This window comes from Lynx canadensis, chromosome E3 (genome assembly GCF_007474595.2).
Source record: "Lynx canadensis isolate LIC74 chromosome E3, mLynCan4.pri.v2, whole genome shotgun sequence".
Taxonomy (NCBI): domain Eukaryota; kingdom Metazoa; phylum Chordata; class Mammalia; order Carnivora; family Felidae; genus Lynx; species Lynx canadensis.
Genome location: NC_044318.1, coordinates 4042087 through 4057237, shown reverse-complemented (window position 1 = coordinate 4057237; position 15151 = coordinate 4042087). Strand labels below are relative to the sequence as shown.

At 49.9% G+C, this 15151-nt stretch overlaps 2 protein-coding genes across 3 annotated transcripts in view; one reads left to right on the top strand and one right to left on the bottom strand.

The window, feature by feature from the left end:
• The window catches only part of HMOX2 (heme oxygenase 2), a 30676-nt gene extending 30233 nt beyond the window's left edge, over positions 1 to 443 (bottom strand). Inside the window, exon 1 of the mRNA XM_030300700.1 lies at positions 347 to 443. The gene's annotated coding sequence lies outside the window, so the exon portion shown is untranslated. The remainder of the gene's footprint in view (positions 1 to 346) is intronic.
• Positions 444 to 5005: 4562 nt separating this feature from the next.
• Positions 5006 to 14012, top strand: NMRAL1 (NmrA like redox sensor 1). 2 transcript variants are annotated; one of them, XM_030301137.1, is made up of 5 exons: positions 5006 to 5283; positions 8170 to 8408; positions 10806 to 11055; positions 12104 to 12294; positions 13726 to 14012. In XM_030301137.1, exons 1-5 carry the CDS (start codon positions 5244 to 5246, stop codon positions 13903 to 13905), a joined length of 900 nt encoding a protein of 299 aa, XP_030156997.1. In that variant the 5' UTR covers positions 5006 to 5243; the 3' UTR covers positions 13906 to 14012. The 2 variants fall into 2 exon arrangements, with proteins under 2 accessions (XP_030156997.1, XP_030156998.1); XM_030301138.1 differs by lacking the exon at positions 5006 to 5283 and adding an exon at positions 7429 to 8060.
• The last annotated feature ends 1139 nt before the right edge of the window (positions 14013 to 15151 follow it).

Here is a 15151-nt window from a genome sequence, read left to right as displayed (position 1 = left end):
ACCTCCGCCGGGGACACCCAGTCCGCACGCGGCGCCCCTGGGGTCACCTCGCCCAACGCACTCGTGACGCCGCGAGGGGCTGGGCCCAACGGGGACCAACGCTGACCGGCCGTTCGGCCTCCTCGGCCCTCCCAAACGACGCGCAGGAAGCGGGGACCCCCAGCCCAACCCTCTCCCCTCTCACCCCGCTTCCGGCCGCCCCCCGCCCCGGCCCACTGGGTCTCCCTCAGGACGGCGCCGGGGACGCGGAGTGCCGCGTTCGGCCTGGCCCAGCTCCCGAAAGCCCGGGCGGCCTAGACTCGCTGAGGAGCCCGAAAAAAAGCCGGAAAGGGCGCCAGCCACTCACCCGCCGCGGGTCCGCTCCGCCGTCGGTAGGTCCCAGCGTCCGCGCGTCAGTCACCTACTCCCCGAGGCGCCGCGGCCGCCGCAGCCAAGCGGGCGGCGCGAGTGCGGCCCGACGTGCGCACGCAGAGGGGGCGGGCCCTGCAGAGGACACGCCCCTGCGGCGGACACGCGTCCCTTCTCGCGGTGCCCGCGGCTGCTAGTGTACCGGGGCCCTCCCGAGAGAGTTCATTGATAAGAGCAGGTGTTAATGACGATGATCCGGGGTACAAGCTTTCCATGCCCGGTGTCACCGCCTTCCAGGCTCCTCTCCCTCTGGACTCCAACCTTGCCGTTTCTGTTCCAGCCACACTGGCTTCTCGTCATTTCCTTACCTTGCGGGCTGGCTGCAGATTAAATGACCGGTGCAGTCAGCTGTTGACAAAGATGTGCGCAATATGCGGTGTTCGTGGGAGTTACTGGGGAACGGGAGACAATTTATTGAGATCTATTAGAGTTTAGAATGGGTCTTCTCTGTGCTCAAACAATTCCACTTCTCGGTAGCTATTGGAGAGCAACGCGTGCAAGAACCCAAAGAGACGCAACAACGAAGATCGTTGCACCATGTAAAGGGATGCATGCGCCATTTGGGTGAAAATCTGGAAACCATCTTAACGTTGTTTGAAGGAAGATGGGGTGGGGATTGACAGGGGGACATCTGTTCAACGGAGATGTGCCTCCGTTAAAAAGGGAAGGGCAGAGACCACCTTAGGATGTTCAGCAGAAAGGAAAAGCCAGATGTACGAAAATACAAAAATAACATTTGATAGTGTGTAAACTTAACCTAAAAAAATACATTGAACTCTAGTGTGTATGTGAACTGTTTAAGGGTGAAGAGCACTGATGTCTGCAATCTACTTGAAATATATCAAAAAATAAGAAAGTTGATGGATAATAGCTGTCTTATGGATAAATATTAGCAAAATGCTTAGAATTGTAGAATGTGGGTGGTATTTGTATGGGTGTTCATTATACAGTTATTTCAGCTTTTCTATATGTCTACATATTTTCACAATAAAATTGGGGGAAAATATATCCAATATGATCTCTTTTAAGTTTTTTTTTTTTTTAACTACAAAATGATCTCTCCACACGTTCACGTTTAGGTATCTAAATGCATCCAAAAGCCAGGAAGATTTACACACTAGAATGACAGAGGGAGGTCGAGGGTCACTTGTGGTTTATCTGTACCATTTGCATTTTTTTATGAGATGCATAAACCCATTATACATTCCTTAGCTATCAAAACCCAATTTAAGGGGCACCTGGGTGGCCCATGTCGGGCTCTGTGCTGACAACTGGGAGTCTGGAGCCTGCTTTGCATTCTGTGTCTCCGGCTTTCTCTGCCCCTGCCCCACTCATGCTCTGTCTCTGTCTCTGTCTCTCAAAAATAAACATTAAAAAAATTTTTTTTAAAGCAACCAAAATTTAAAAATAATGAATTTTAAGAAAGTAAAAATTGGAAGTACACACTGTACTGTCCCCTGCCTCAAACACATACACCAAAAAATGGAATTAAACCAAGTGGCACTGAATGAAGTAGGGGTTGCTCTGAGGGTTCAAATGAGATAATGGGGGGGGGAGCGCTTGTTGGGTGTAGAGAGTACTCAAAAATAAAATCTTAAAAAAAATAAGGGGCACCCAGCTGGCTCAGTCAGTAGAGCGAGCATGACACTTTTGATCTGGGGATTGTGGGTTCCAGCTCCACACTGGCTGTAGAGATTACTTAAAATCTTTAAAAATATAAAAAAGTAATAAAATGCATGTATTTATTTTAATATACTTCACTCGTGTTTATATTTATAAATGAAAATTTTTATCTATGTGTTTATTTTGCACAACTCTCTTGCAGTCTCTTCCATGCCCTGTTATGTTATGCCTCTCTGCTCAGACTATAAAGTTTGCCTGGACAGGGCTCACCACATTAGGGCTAACTCCTACTCATTCCTTATGACTCCACATAACCATCACATCCTCCAGGAAGCCCTCCCTGATCCCTAAGCTAGGCTAACTATTCCTATTCTACTTTCATCTCCATCCCACTGGTATAACTGTCTACCATAATAGGAGAGCTTCCTGAAAGCTGGCCTATGTCTTGTTTCTCTGTATCTCTCTTCTCCTGGCACAATGCCCAGCACTTACTAGAAGCTCAATAAATACTTATTAAATGGAACCCAAGTGCATATTACTGTGATAATAAATGAGGGTTTTTTAATGTTTATTCTTGAGAGAGAAAGAGAAATCGGGGGACAAAGAGAGAGGGAGACAGAGGATCCTATGTGGGCTCGATGCAGGGCTCAAACTCAAACCATGAGATCATTACCTGAGCTGAAGTTGGATGCTTAACTGACTGAGCCACCCAGGCGCCCCTATAGATGATGTTTTTCTTTAAGAAAATAAACCCAGGGCCACCTGGGTGGCTCAGTTGGTTAAGTGTCAGACTCTTGGTCATGATCTCATGGTTCATGGGTTCAAGTCCCGGGTCAAGTCCCAGGTCAAGCTCCAAGCTGACAGTGCAAAGCCTGTTTGGGATTCTCTAACTCCCTCTCTCTCTCTGACCTTACCCCACTCGTGCTCTCTATCAAAATAAATAAGTAAACATTAAAAAGAAAAGAAATCCAAACAAGCAGTAGGACCAGCTACAGAATTTGCACGACCTGGTGCAAAATGAAAACTCAGGGTTCCTTGTTTAAAAATTATCAAGAATTTCAAGAAAGCAATAGCAGAGCCTTAAACCAAGCATGGGTGTCCTTCTCAGAGTGGGATCCTGTGCAACTGCTCAGGTTACAAGCCCGTGAAGCCAGCCTTAGTGCCCAGGTTTAATTAAGTAGCACAGGGCCACAGTAGGACACAAGGAACTCCACTGCCTTTTGGCCTTGCTGAATCGACAGCTTGGAAATCAGAGCAGGAAAGAGTGGCAGAGAATGGTGTCTCTGCCCCTGGGCTTCTGGTCAGTGGTGCAGGTGCCAGGGGTCTGTCTGGAAGTGAGCGGGCATTATTGGTAGCCTGGGCAAAAGTTTTGTCTCTTGAAACCCCACCCAGCCCACAACCAAGTGGTCTCTTGAGGCCTGAGGGGAAAGATTTGGCTACCGACTGGTGTTCTTAGCTGAGACTCTGTGCTTCCTGTGGGACTTTATATCTGAGGAAGACTTCCTGCAAAGCTCTTGCCAAATCACCCAGCCCAGTGACATGCTCATAATGATAACAGTGGGAATCCTTCTCTGAGCTTCCCCTGTGTGTCAGGCATAAGCTAAGCCCCACATTATCTCATTTGAATTTTATTTATTTATTTCCTTTTTTAAAGTAATCTCTAAGCCCAACGTGAGGCTCGAACTCATGACCTGGGAATAAAGAGTTACATGCTCTACAGACTGAGCCAGCCAGGCAAACCTTTATACATGCATTTTATAATAAATAAAGACCGATATTTTACATATAAATTACACATTACAAAAACATTTGAAAATGATAAAACAGGGGCACCTGAGTGGCTCAGTCGGTTAAGCGTCTGACTTCGGCTCAGGTCATGATCTCATGGTTTGTGAGTTCGTGCCCCGCGTGGGGCTCTGAGCTGACAGCTCAGAGCCTGGAGCCTGCTTCAGATTCTGTGTCTCCCTCTGTCTGCCCCTTGGCCGCTTGCACTCTGTCTCTTGCATTGTCTCAAAAATAAACATTAAAAAAAAATTAAAAATGATAAAACATAAGGAAGGCTAAAATGCACATTACCTTGTGGGTTAGTTATCTCCACCAGTAGATTGGGGGAAACAGCAGCAGATTTAGTTGGGTTTCCCGGTAACTCCAGTGCCAGGGTATTTAGACAACAGGTCAATCAACAAATATTTACTGAGCGTCTACGTGCCAGGTGCTCTGCTAAATGCTGGAAATTTAGCAGTGAATACAGAGATGTGCCTGATGTTATGAAGATGACATTCCTGGACGGGTCAATACATTTTGGAAGGAGTGAGTGAATGAAAAAAAAAAATGAAAGCTCTTATCCATTAATAAATTTTCAGGTGAGGAGCGACAGGAGAGGAGTGTTTTAGTTGAACACAAAGAAATCTCACTTTTTCTGTAAAAAAATAATTCAAATCCGTACAACTAGAAGCAACCTCAAACATGAGTTCAGGCCTTGGGTGTTGAGAGTCCCAGATGCAGATTTAATTATCCTTAGGTGACACCTATATCTGCAAGTTCAGATGTTCATGCCGGATAAAGACGTGCGTTTCTGTTTCTGGTCTTGGTTTTCGGCTTCCGCAGGCTTCAGCGCCAGCATCCCGCTAACCCGCTCCGCACGTGAACTCAAAAGAGCCCCGAGGTCCGCAAATCCGGTTTCTGCACGCCCGTGGCGAGAATTCTAGCCTGGGTGGAACGAACCATCCGCGCCCGCCAAGGGGGTGGTGGGTCAGCTCCGCGCGCAGCAGCGCCGGGACGGTGGGAGTTCAGAAGCCGCGCGGCCTGGGGTCCCCTCACGCAGGAAGGCCTAGAGGGCGTGGCTTTTCCAGGACGAGGCTGGAGCTGCGGGCGGGACCCGCCTTCTCAGGTTCCACCCCTCCTCCCCCCACCCGCGGCGGTGGACTCGGCTGCAAATTCCGGGGCCCTTGTTCCCTCCTCCTTAGTTTCCCGCCTGGTCTGAGGCGAGGAGGTACCGTAGGCCCGGGCCACCGCGCCGGGGTGTCCGGCGCGGAGAGGGGGCGGAGCGGGCCGGGGGTCGCGGGGCCCCGACTTCTCCCGGGCTGGCCGCCCGTCGGGCCCACGCAGTGCGCTCCCGGGGTGGTCCCAGGCGGGGACCCCTGTCCTCTTCGCCAACCCGAGCGTCCCGCGGTTCCCAGGCTTCAGGGACCGCACTTCCCGCTCCGGCCCGCATGGCGGACAAGAAACTGGTGGTGGTGTTTGGAGCCACAGGTGAGCGAGACCAGCGCCGCCCCGCAGAGCCTGGGAGACCGAGGGGGGTGGGGGTGGGGCAGGGCTGGAAGGAGGGTCCTGTGGCCCGGACCCCTGACCCGGCCAGGGACCCTGGAGCAGGACCTGGGAGCACATTCTGTTTGAATTAAAAAAATAATAATAATTACTTTAACTTCTTGAAAAAGTGACAGTTGCACATAATACCAAAATTAAATCTCCCTCCTACTTCTGTCTCAGCAACCCCATCCATCTCTGTCATCGTTTCTTGAGTATTCTACCAGATTAGATATGTACAAAGATTTTTTTTTTAATGGCAAAGTGTCTTGCCATCATGTTTTGTTCTTTTTTGTACTGTATGTTTTTAAATATGTGTACCAGCTTAAGATCTAAATCACATATACAATTCACCCATTTAAAGTGTGCAGTTCGCTGGTTTTTGGGAGCCTTGTTGGCTCAGTCGGTTAAGCCTCCGACTTTGGCTCAGGTCATGATCCCCAGGTCGGTGAGTTCCAGCCCCACCTGGGGCTCTGCACTGACAGTGCAGAACCTGCTTAGGATTCTCTTGCTCTCCCTCTCTCTGCCCCTCCCCCACTTGCTCTCTCAAAATAAATACTTATAAATATTCTTATTCAAAAAAAATTTTTAATGTTTATTACCTTTGAGAGAGGGAGAGACAGAGCGTGAGCGGGGGAGGGGCAGCGAGAGAGAGAGACAGACAGACAGACAGATCCAAAGCAAGCACCAGGCTCTGAGCTCTGTGCTGACACAGCCAGTTGCAGGGCTCGAACCCACCACCCATGAGATCATGGCCTGAGCTGAAGTTGGAGGCTGAACCAACTGAACCACCCAGGCGCCCCTCAAAATAAACTTAAAAATAAAGTGTGCAATTCACTGGTTTCTGGTATATTCACAGAGCTTTACGCTCATCCTTGGCAGTTTTAGAACAAGGTCATCTCATCACTCCCAAAAGAAACTCACACCCACCAGCAGTTACTTTACTCTCGGTTTCTTAAACTTTCCTCAGCCTTTGGCAGCCATTGGTCTACTCTCAATCTGTAGATTTGTCCATTCTGGACATTTCATATAAATTAAATCATACACTCTGTGGCCTTTTATGCCTGGCTTCCTTGACTCGGCATCGTGTTTTTGAGGTTCATCCATTTTGTAGCAGGTGTCAGTACTCCATTCCTTTTCTATGTCTGAATAATATTCCATTTTATGGGTAGACTGCATTGTGTTGATCTACTCTTCCATTGCTGGATGTTTGGCTTGTTTCCAGCTCTTGGCTGTTGTGAACAATATAGTGAACGTTCATGCACAGGTTTTTGTGTGAACATGTTTTTGAGAAACTTCCAGACTCTTTTCGAAAGTGACTGCCCCATTTTCTATTCCCACCAGTACTGTGTGAAGGTTGTTGTGGTTCTGCAGCTTCCCTTTTCCACTCCAGGATAGGTCACGTTCACCTGTCCAAGTCATATGCACAGATCTGCCAATCTGCCAGTGATTACTTTGGCGTGGATTGATCACTTCCTTAACCAGATTCTTACCAAAGGACATCTTGTTTCTACAAATTTCCACTATTGCACGTAGTACTGCATTCACTTTTCTCGTACATGTATTTATGGATGATTTTTTATTTTCTTCCTTTTGATGATTTTACTTTTTGTAATTTTCTCTTAAGTAATCTGTGTACCCAACATGGGGCTCAAACTCACTACCCCGAGATCAAGAGTTGCATGCTCTTCCAGCTGAACCAGCCAGGCGCCCCTCAGTCTTTTAGAGAAAAGATGTAGGTAATACTTTATTTCTTAAGCTAAGCAGTGGGTACATGGGTGTTGGCATGCCTTTGTGTATGTGCTAAATATTTTATAATAGATTTATTTTTTTTACACGTAAACTCTGCTCCCAAAGTGGGACTTGAACTCCCCGACTTTGAGTTGCATGCTTTATTTACTAAGCCGGTCAGCTGCCCTTGTAATACATTTTATTTTTTATCTTTTTTTTTAATGTTTATTTATTTTAAGGAGAGTGAGCGTGAGCAGGGGAGGGGCAGAGAGAGGGAGAGAGAGAGTCCCAAGCAGGCTCTGCATTGTCAGCAGCGAGCCCGCTGCGGCGCTTGAACTCACAACCCTAAGATCATGACCTGAGCCGAAGTCAGACACTTAACCAACTGAGCCACCCAAGTGCCCATTTTAAACATTTTACAAAAGGTTTGATGCTAAAACATTGATGAACTTTGGAAACCGTATGCTGAGTGAAAGAAGCGAGACACAATAGCTACATGTTATATGATTCCATTTGTGTGAAATGTCCAGAATAGTCAGATCCGTAGAGACAGATCAATACAGACAGAAGGTACGTGAGTGGTCTGCCAGGGCTGAGAGGGAGGGGAATGGAGAGTGACTGCTGATGGGTGTGGGTTTTCTTTTAGGGGGCACGAAATATTCTAAAATTGACGGGGATGATGGTTGCACGCTCTGAATATACAAAAAAACAAAAACCCACTGCACTGTACACTTTCCTTATTTATTTAACTTGAAGCAGTGAGTCTTACCGGTGAAATTCCAGGCAAGTCTGGTGTGTGGACGGCAGCACAAGTCTCAGCTGCCTCATAGAGGTATCTGTTTACTCTGGCTAAAATCAGCCCACTAGTGTGGATTTGCCAAAATATTTTTTAAATAAATATAAACCGTATACCCTGTAAAAGGTGAGCGGATTCTATCTCAATAAAGCTGTTATTTTTTTTAACGGTGTAAGGCACTTCATGAGGATCACAGGTGGAAAGGGCCTGGGCGTCTGGCTGTAATGGAGCCTTCCCTGAGGGGCTTCCCCTCAGCCGGACTCCCAGGCAGGCCCATCCCCGCAGGCCTTTCTGACTCTTCGCAGGTGCTCAGGGAGGCTCGGTGGCCCGGACGCTCCTGGAAGATGGGACATTCAGGGTCCGAGTGGTCACTCGAGACCCTAGGCAGAGGGCAGCAAGGGAGCTGAGGCTGCAGGGTGCAGAAGTGGTGCGGGGAGACCAGGATGACGAGGCCAGCATGGAGCTGGCCCTGACCGGGGCCCATGCTACCTTCATCGTGACCAACTACTGGGAAAACTGCAGCCAGGAGCAGGAGGTCAAGCAGGTGAGGGCAGGGGGGAGGGCGTGGGGAGGCCGGGCTAGGAGCAGGGCATCTCACTAGGAGCTCCCTGGGAGGCAGCTCCAACTTGTTAGAAAGGGACTGACCCTGCCTGTGACCCACTGACCACTGCAGACCTTTCCCCTCCTCTTCCATGCAGTCCACCTGGACTTGAATGAGGATAGGAGGCAGCTGCTTTCTTTTCTGGTGGTTTTTATTTTAATTTTAAAAGTGTATTTATTTATTTTGAAAGAGAGAGAGTGAGCGGAGAGAGAGGGAGAGAGAATCCCAAGCAGGCTCCGCGCTGTCAGCACAGAGCCCAGTGCGGGGTTTGAACTCATGATCTGTGAGATCATGACCTGAGTCAAACCAAGAGTTGAGTGCTCAATCAACTGAGCCACCCAGGCCCCCTGATTTTTTTTAAGATATCATTCAAGTACTATACACTATGCCTTTTCAAAGTGTATAATTCAATGTGTATGTATACATATGTGTATATATATACACATACATATATATATATATATATATTGTGCAGCCATCACTGTTACCTACCTAATTCTAGAATGTTTTCATCACCACAAAAAGAAACCTTTATCTATTAGCAGTTATTCCCCATTCTTCCTCCCCCCCCCAGCCCCAAGCAACCAATAATCTACTTTGTCATCCATTGACTTTTTACACTTTCTAGAAAAACAACTCTGTTGACCCATAATTTCCTGGAAATAAGATGCACACATTTTAATTGTATAGTTTGATGGAATTTGAAAGTCAGTATACTCATATATATATTTTTAAGCTTAGTTATTTATTGGGGGGGTGAGTATAGAGGGGGAGAGAGAGAGTGAGAATCCCAATCAGGCTCTGTGCTGTCACTGCAGAGCTCAACATGGGGCTCTGTCTCACGAACAGCAAGATCATGACCTGAGCTGAAATCAAGAGCCTGATGCTTAACTGACTGGGCCACCCAAGCACTCCTAAGTAAACCCACATATTACCAATCTAATCAAAATACATTTCCATCATCCCAGAAAGCCCATGTCCCCTTTGTATGTTGTATGTTTCTGTTTATTGTTTTCCACCCACATTCTCTCTAGTTATGGAGCCCAGGTGGCAGGGGGAGGGATATGGGACGGAGAACATGAGACATAGCCATCTTTCACTCTGAGGATGGGGACACTCGCACAGAGTCTGTCACATAGACTCAGGTATCTGTGGGACGTATTGTTGGTGGCAGAGGAGAGGCTCCTGCTGTCTGTCACTTCATCTTTCAGCCCTCCCTCGTCCATGACCAGCTGCAGCTCTGCTCTAGACATGGACCTTCCCTGCCCTGGGCTTTATTAGGGGAAAAAAGGCCTTTGTAAAATAAAGGGAGACTGGACGGGCCCACTGGTCTTTAAAGTTGTTTTCAGCCTTGACATTTTCTTTGAATCCACTTACATAGAGTAGAGTAGGACATAGAGTACTCCTTCCCATAGAGTAGAGAAGGACAGCTTCTCTGGTTGATGGAGGGAATGTTAGGTCATTATCCTGATGGCCTGGGTTCATGTCCCGTAGCTGCCATAACCAGCCAGCTGGCTCAAACGACAGGAATTTACTCTCATTCTGGGGGCCAGAAGTCGAAAATCCAGGAACCTCCAGAAGGAGACTCTAAGGGTGATTCCACTCCTTGCCTCTTCCAGCTTTTGGTGGCTGCTGGCTCTCCTCATGGCCACCTCACCCCAATCTCTGCCTTCACGCAGGGCCTTCTCCTCTGTGTGTTCTCTTCGGTCTCTTGTAGGGATGCTTGTCATCAGATTGAGAACCCACCTGGAATCATCCTTAGTTCTATCTGCAGATTTCTTTTCCCAAGTAAGGTCACGTTCACAGGTTCTGGAGGTTAGGACATGGACACATCTTTCTGGAGGCCACCATCCAACACATCCTTATGCAGTAGGTGGTGTGGCTCTCCCTGTTTAACTGACAGTTAAGTGCATCACAGCCCCGGGTAGCACCTGAGCAGTCTGTGTGCCTAATTGCTGAGCTGTACCACCTCCCTAGCGGACTGCTGGGGCCTTCCATCGACGGTGGCTTTACACGGAGTAGGCCGAGCTGGGAGACCTCTGTGTGGCCCTCTCCCGACCTTCCACCCCTCCTGTCATAATGCACACATGTGGGCCGCAGTTGAGCATATTGAGAAGTAGGACAACCCAGATGATCTAGAGAAGGGACGCTAAGGTAGAAGGCTCACAGTCCACGTGTGGAACCACGTGTGAGCATCGTTCCAGGAGAGGGACAAGGGTGAAGTGGTGTTGGCCTCTTTGCATCAGGCACGGTGGCAACCAGGGCAGGAGAGCCAGGGCTGTGGCTGGGGATACACTTCTTCCCTCTCAGCTCTGTGATTTCTCCTTTCCTGCCCACCAGGGAAAGCTGCTGGCCGATGTGGCCAAGCGCCTGGGCCTTCGCTACGTGGTCTACAGTGGCTTGGAGAACATCAGGAAGCTAACGGCCGGGAGGCTGGCAGCGGGCCACTTTGACGGCAAAGGGGAGGTGGAGGAATATTTCCGGGACATCGGAGTTCCCATGACCAGTGTGCGGCTGGCCTGCTATTTTGAGAACCTGCTCTCCTACTTCCTGCCCCAGAAAGCTCCGGATGGAAAGAGCTACTTGCTGAGTGAGTGTCCTTCCTCCCTTCTCGAGCATCCGCTGTCACCGAGGGGAGCAGTGGGTGTTGGAGAAAGCTGGCTAGTCCTCAGATGGTTCCGGGTCCAAGCCCTGGTTCTCTAGTGTCAGGCCTGTGACACTGGGCCTCTGCTTCCTGCTCTGTGAAATGGGCATAACTGACCTTTGCAGGGGCGTTGAGAAAATCTGCCAAGAGGCAATGATGCGATGCTTTACAGAGCGCACTTGTTACTTTTCCTTCAGAAGTAAGAGAGTTGGGAAGATCAGGTCCAGTGAGGTCGGTGTCCTGACGCAACCACCCCTCACCCTCTGCATGAACACAGGCTCACCCTCGCTTGAGTCCTGCCCAGCAGGGAGGGTGAGCAGTCTGGTCCTAGTGTTGGCACACTGGCACCGCCCTTTATAGTTTGCAAAGTTGGTCGGGGATCCCTCTTGTGTTCTGTCTCTGGTTGGAGCTCTGTCCCTACAAGGTCTTTGGGTGACCTGAACGGGCAGCTGCGGTGGCCCCTTCGCCTGGGCGAGGAATGTGGCAGGACCCACGTGCTCCTGGCGCCAATCTAGACATTGCCCTGCTCCCCACCAGACCACCGTGGCAGGTGGAATCACTAGTAATTCAGCACATTTATGGAGCACCTGCCATGTGCTGCTCTGGTCCAGGCCCTGGCCTTGACTCTCTAGCACTCCTGTTAGCAGACTTGGTTTTCCACGGCAGGAATTCCAGATGTGACCAGGTGCCCTGGGTCCAGCGCCTTGGGAGCAGCCCCTCCATTTCCTTCCTGTTCTGGTCTTAGCCCTGAGGGGGTCGTAGGTCCCGGGTTCCCTCCACTCTATAAATGGAGTAACAAGGGCTCAGGGTGTCAACAGGGGACCGTCAGGGTGGCAGAGCTCGGATTGGATCCCGTTTCCTTACTGAGCTGCACTGCCTCGCTGCCGCCACAGACACCGGAGGGTGCTGCCGTGTGCACGTGTCTGGGCGGTGGGCTGGTGGGAACATCAGCCACAACCCCAGCACATCCCTCTTCCCCCCACTTCCCTCCCAGGCTTGCCCATGGGTGATGTGCCCATGGACGGCATATCTGTGACCGACCTGGGTCCCGTGGTGCTAAGCCTGCTGAAGATGCCAGAAGAATACATCGGCCGGAACATCGGGCTCAGTACCTGCAGGCACACGGCGGAAGAGTATGCCGCCCTGCTCTCCAAGCACACTGGCAAGGCCGTGCGCAGTGCCAAGGTGGGCCCCTGCAGCCCCCCGGGCCCGGGCTGGGTGATGTCCCAGCTCCCACCAGGGTGCTCCGGCAGCCGGGGTCTGGTCGTTCTGATCCCCAGAGGGAGCTATGGTTGGTAGGGAAGTGGTATGGTATCTAGGGCTGCCCCACTCTCTGGGCAAAGTCAATCTGAATTCGTCACTGTGAGCATTTGTCATGCTGTTCTTGGGAGCCACGGGTGGCCACTGAGAGAAGTTTTTGGCTTAGGCAATTGACTAAGTGGCAAGGAAGGTTTCTAGGAAGAGGGGACACTAGGGGCCAAGGCAAGGAGTGAACACACAGGGCGTGTTGGGCAGGGAAGGAGGCCAGAGAGATGGGCCCCATCCCTGCCTCCTCCTGGCCTGGCTGTGTCCCCGCTGACCCTCCGTCTTCCCCTTAGGTGCCTTGTATCTTATTTGTCCTTCCCATTATGGAAGTAAGACTTATTAAGGTCTGAGAAACTCCCACGTTATTAAAAGACAGGAACCACCTATAGAGTTCCAAGACACGAGCAGAGCAGTGATGGGGAGGCCATGGCAGGGCATGTCTCAGTTGGGTCAGACCCCCAGAATGGGGTCCTGCTCCCAGCCCTTACGGCCCACCAGCATGCGGGCCTCGGGGCACAATCCCTGACCCTCTCTGCCTCAGTAGCCTCATCTGTAAAACGGGTGGATGAATAGAATTCCCTTCCTTGGTTGTCAGAATTTAACAGAATAATCGAGGTAAGCACTTCCTTAGTGCAATGAGGTGCTCTAGAAAACGTGCCCTAAATGGCCATGCATTACATCTAAACAAAAGTCTGAGGCAACCATGGAGGATTTCAAGAGCTGAGGAGTTCAGGTTCAGTTTGGTCAGGAACTGGGAACAGCTTTGGTTTTTGAGCAATAAAGTGATGTTTGCAGAGTTCTGGTTTGGAAAGGGCTGAAAAGTTTCCATCTTCTGATCTCAAAAGAACAGCATTTATGATTTTTCTAAAGTAATCTCTACACTCACTGTGGGGCTTGAACTTACAACCCTGAGATCAAGAGTCACACATTCTTTGGACTGAACCAGCCAGGCACCCCTTGAACGGTTTAAGTTGACTTAGAACAGTGGTTTTTTAGCTTTAATCTTTTTTTTTTTTTTTTTACATTTATTTATTTATTTTGAGAGAGGGGGAGACAGGATCCAAAATGGGCTCTGTGCTGACAGCACAGAGCCTGATGTGGGGCTTGAACTCACAAACCGTGAGATCATGACCTGAGCCAAAGTCAGATGCTTAACTGACTGAGCCACCCAGGCGCCCCTAGAACTTTAATCTTTTTAGTAGAGGGGTTTTCACATGAACTTACTGGTAAGGACCTGGGCTGGTACTGAGTTGCCAACAGCCGGGGTGCTAGTGATGCTGACAGACCCAAAAGACTCCCCTCTGCTTCCAGACGACCCCAGAGGACTACGAGAAGTATGACTTCCCTGGCGCCCGAGACCTTGCCAACATGTTCCGTTTCTATGCCCTGAAACCTGACCGTGACATCGAACTGACCCTGAGACTCAACCCCAAGGCCAAGACGCTGGACCAGTGGCTGGAGCAGCACAAAGGGGACTTTGCTGGGCTCTGACCCTGCCATCTCTCAGCCCCGTCTGGGGGCACAGGAGATACAGTCACAGTGATCCGTTCTCGTGTTGCAAAAAGTTATTTTTTTAAATAAAGGCCATTGTTTTCACAGATGGCTTCCAAAAGAAAAGGGCTTTGTTTCAGGGACTGGGGTTGGGGTGGCAGCTGCTGAGGCATGAATATCCCAACAGGAAGCATCAAGTGGTGGAGACGCAGCCCCCTCCCTTTGCAGGGGACTCGAGGGCTGAAGACACACAACTTAAACGCAACTCTAAGTTTAGTCCGGCACGTGGGAGACCGTGCTGTGACCACAGCCCAGAGGAGCGGCTCTGACCACTGTTTGTACTACGTTTGAGGACAGAGGGGATTCCGCATACCAACCATAAGCAATGCCTTTTTTTTTTTTTTTTTAATTTTTTTTAAATTTTTTTTTTCAACGTTTATTTATTTTTGGGACAGAGAGAGACAGAGCATGAACGGGGGAGGGGCAGAGAGAGAGGGAGACACAGAATCGGAAGCAGGCTCCAGGCTCTGAGCCACCAGCCCAGAGCCCGACGTGGGGCTCGAACTCACGGACCGCGAGATCGTGACCTGGCTGAAGTCGGACGCTTAACTGACTGCGCCACCCAGGCGCCCCAAGCAATGCCTTTTGACATCGAGGCAAATACAGCCTTCATCTCCAGAGAGCTGGTGAGGCCAACCACACATTCTTTCTTGAAGCTTGAAGGCGGCAAGACCGGCCCTTTCTCCCTTTGTCTCTCCTCCCCCCAGTGGCAGCAGCCCTAAGTAGGTCATCTTCAAAACAGGCCAGGCAAAACATCTGGAGGGCAGTGACAGACCGGACCAGAGGTCACCATAATTGCACACCACTGAGAAAAAGTAACACGCTGCTTACAGCAAAGGCTGGGGAATAAAGCCAAGGAAGGGAAAGCACTGCCTCGCCTGTAGTGTCCACATAGGACCGGGAAGGTAGGGGTGGTTCAACCTCCCCTCTCCTGCTCACTTTACAGAAGAGGGAGGAACACCCAGAGAACACAGGTCAAATGCCCGAGGTCCCACGGCAGGCATGTTTTTCCTGTACGGATTTGCGTATCGTCTGTCACAGCTCTTTACTACCCTACCTTAGCCTTGGTACCTGCAGTCATGAAGACTGACAGCAGTCCCACCAAATTCATTTGATCCATTCATTGATGACTTGAAAAAGCATCTGACAGCTTACCACTGTGCCAGGTGCACAATGTTAATCAAAA

Bases quoted from the DNA above. Each gene is read 5' to 3' on its own strand.
- NMRAL1 (XM_030301137.1), top strand. From the start codon at position 5,244: ATGGCGGACAAGAAACTGGTGGTGGTGTTTGGAGCCACAG. The intron at 8,409-10,805 runs GTGAGGGCAGGG...CCTGCCCACCAG, and splicing joins AGGAGCAGGAGGTCAAGCAG to GGAAAGCTGCTGGCCGATGT. The intron at 12,295-13,725 runs GTGGGCCCCTGC...CTCTGCTTCCAG, and splicing joins AGGCCGTGCGCAGTGCCAAG to ACGACCCCAGAGGACTACGA.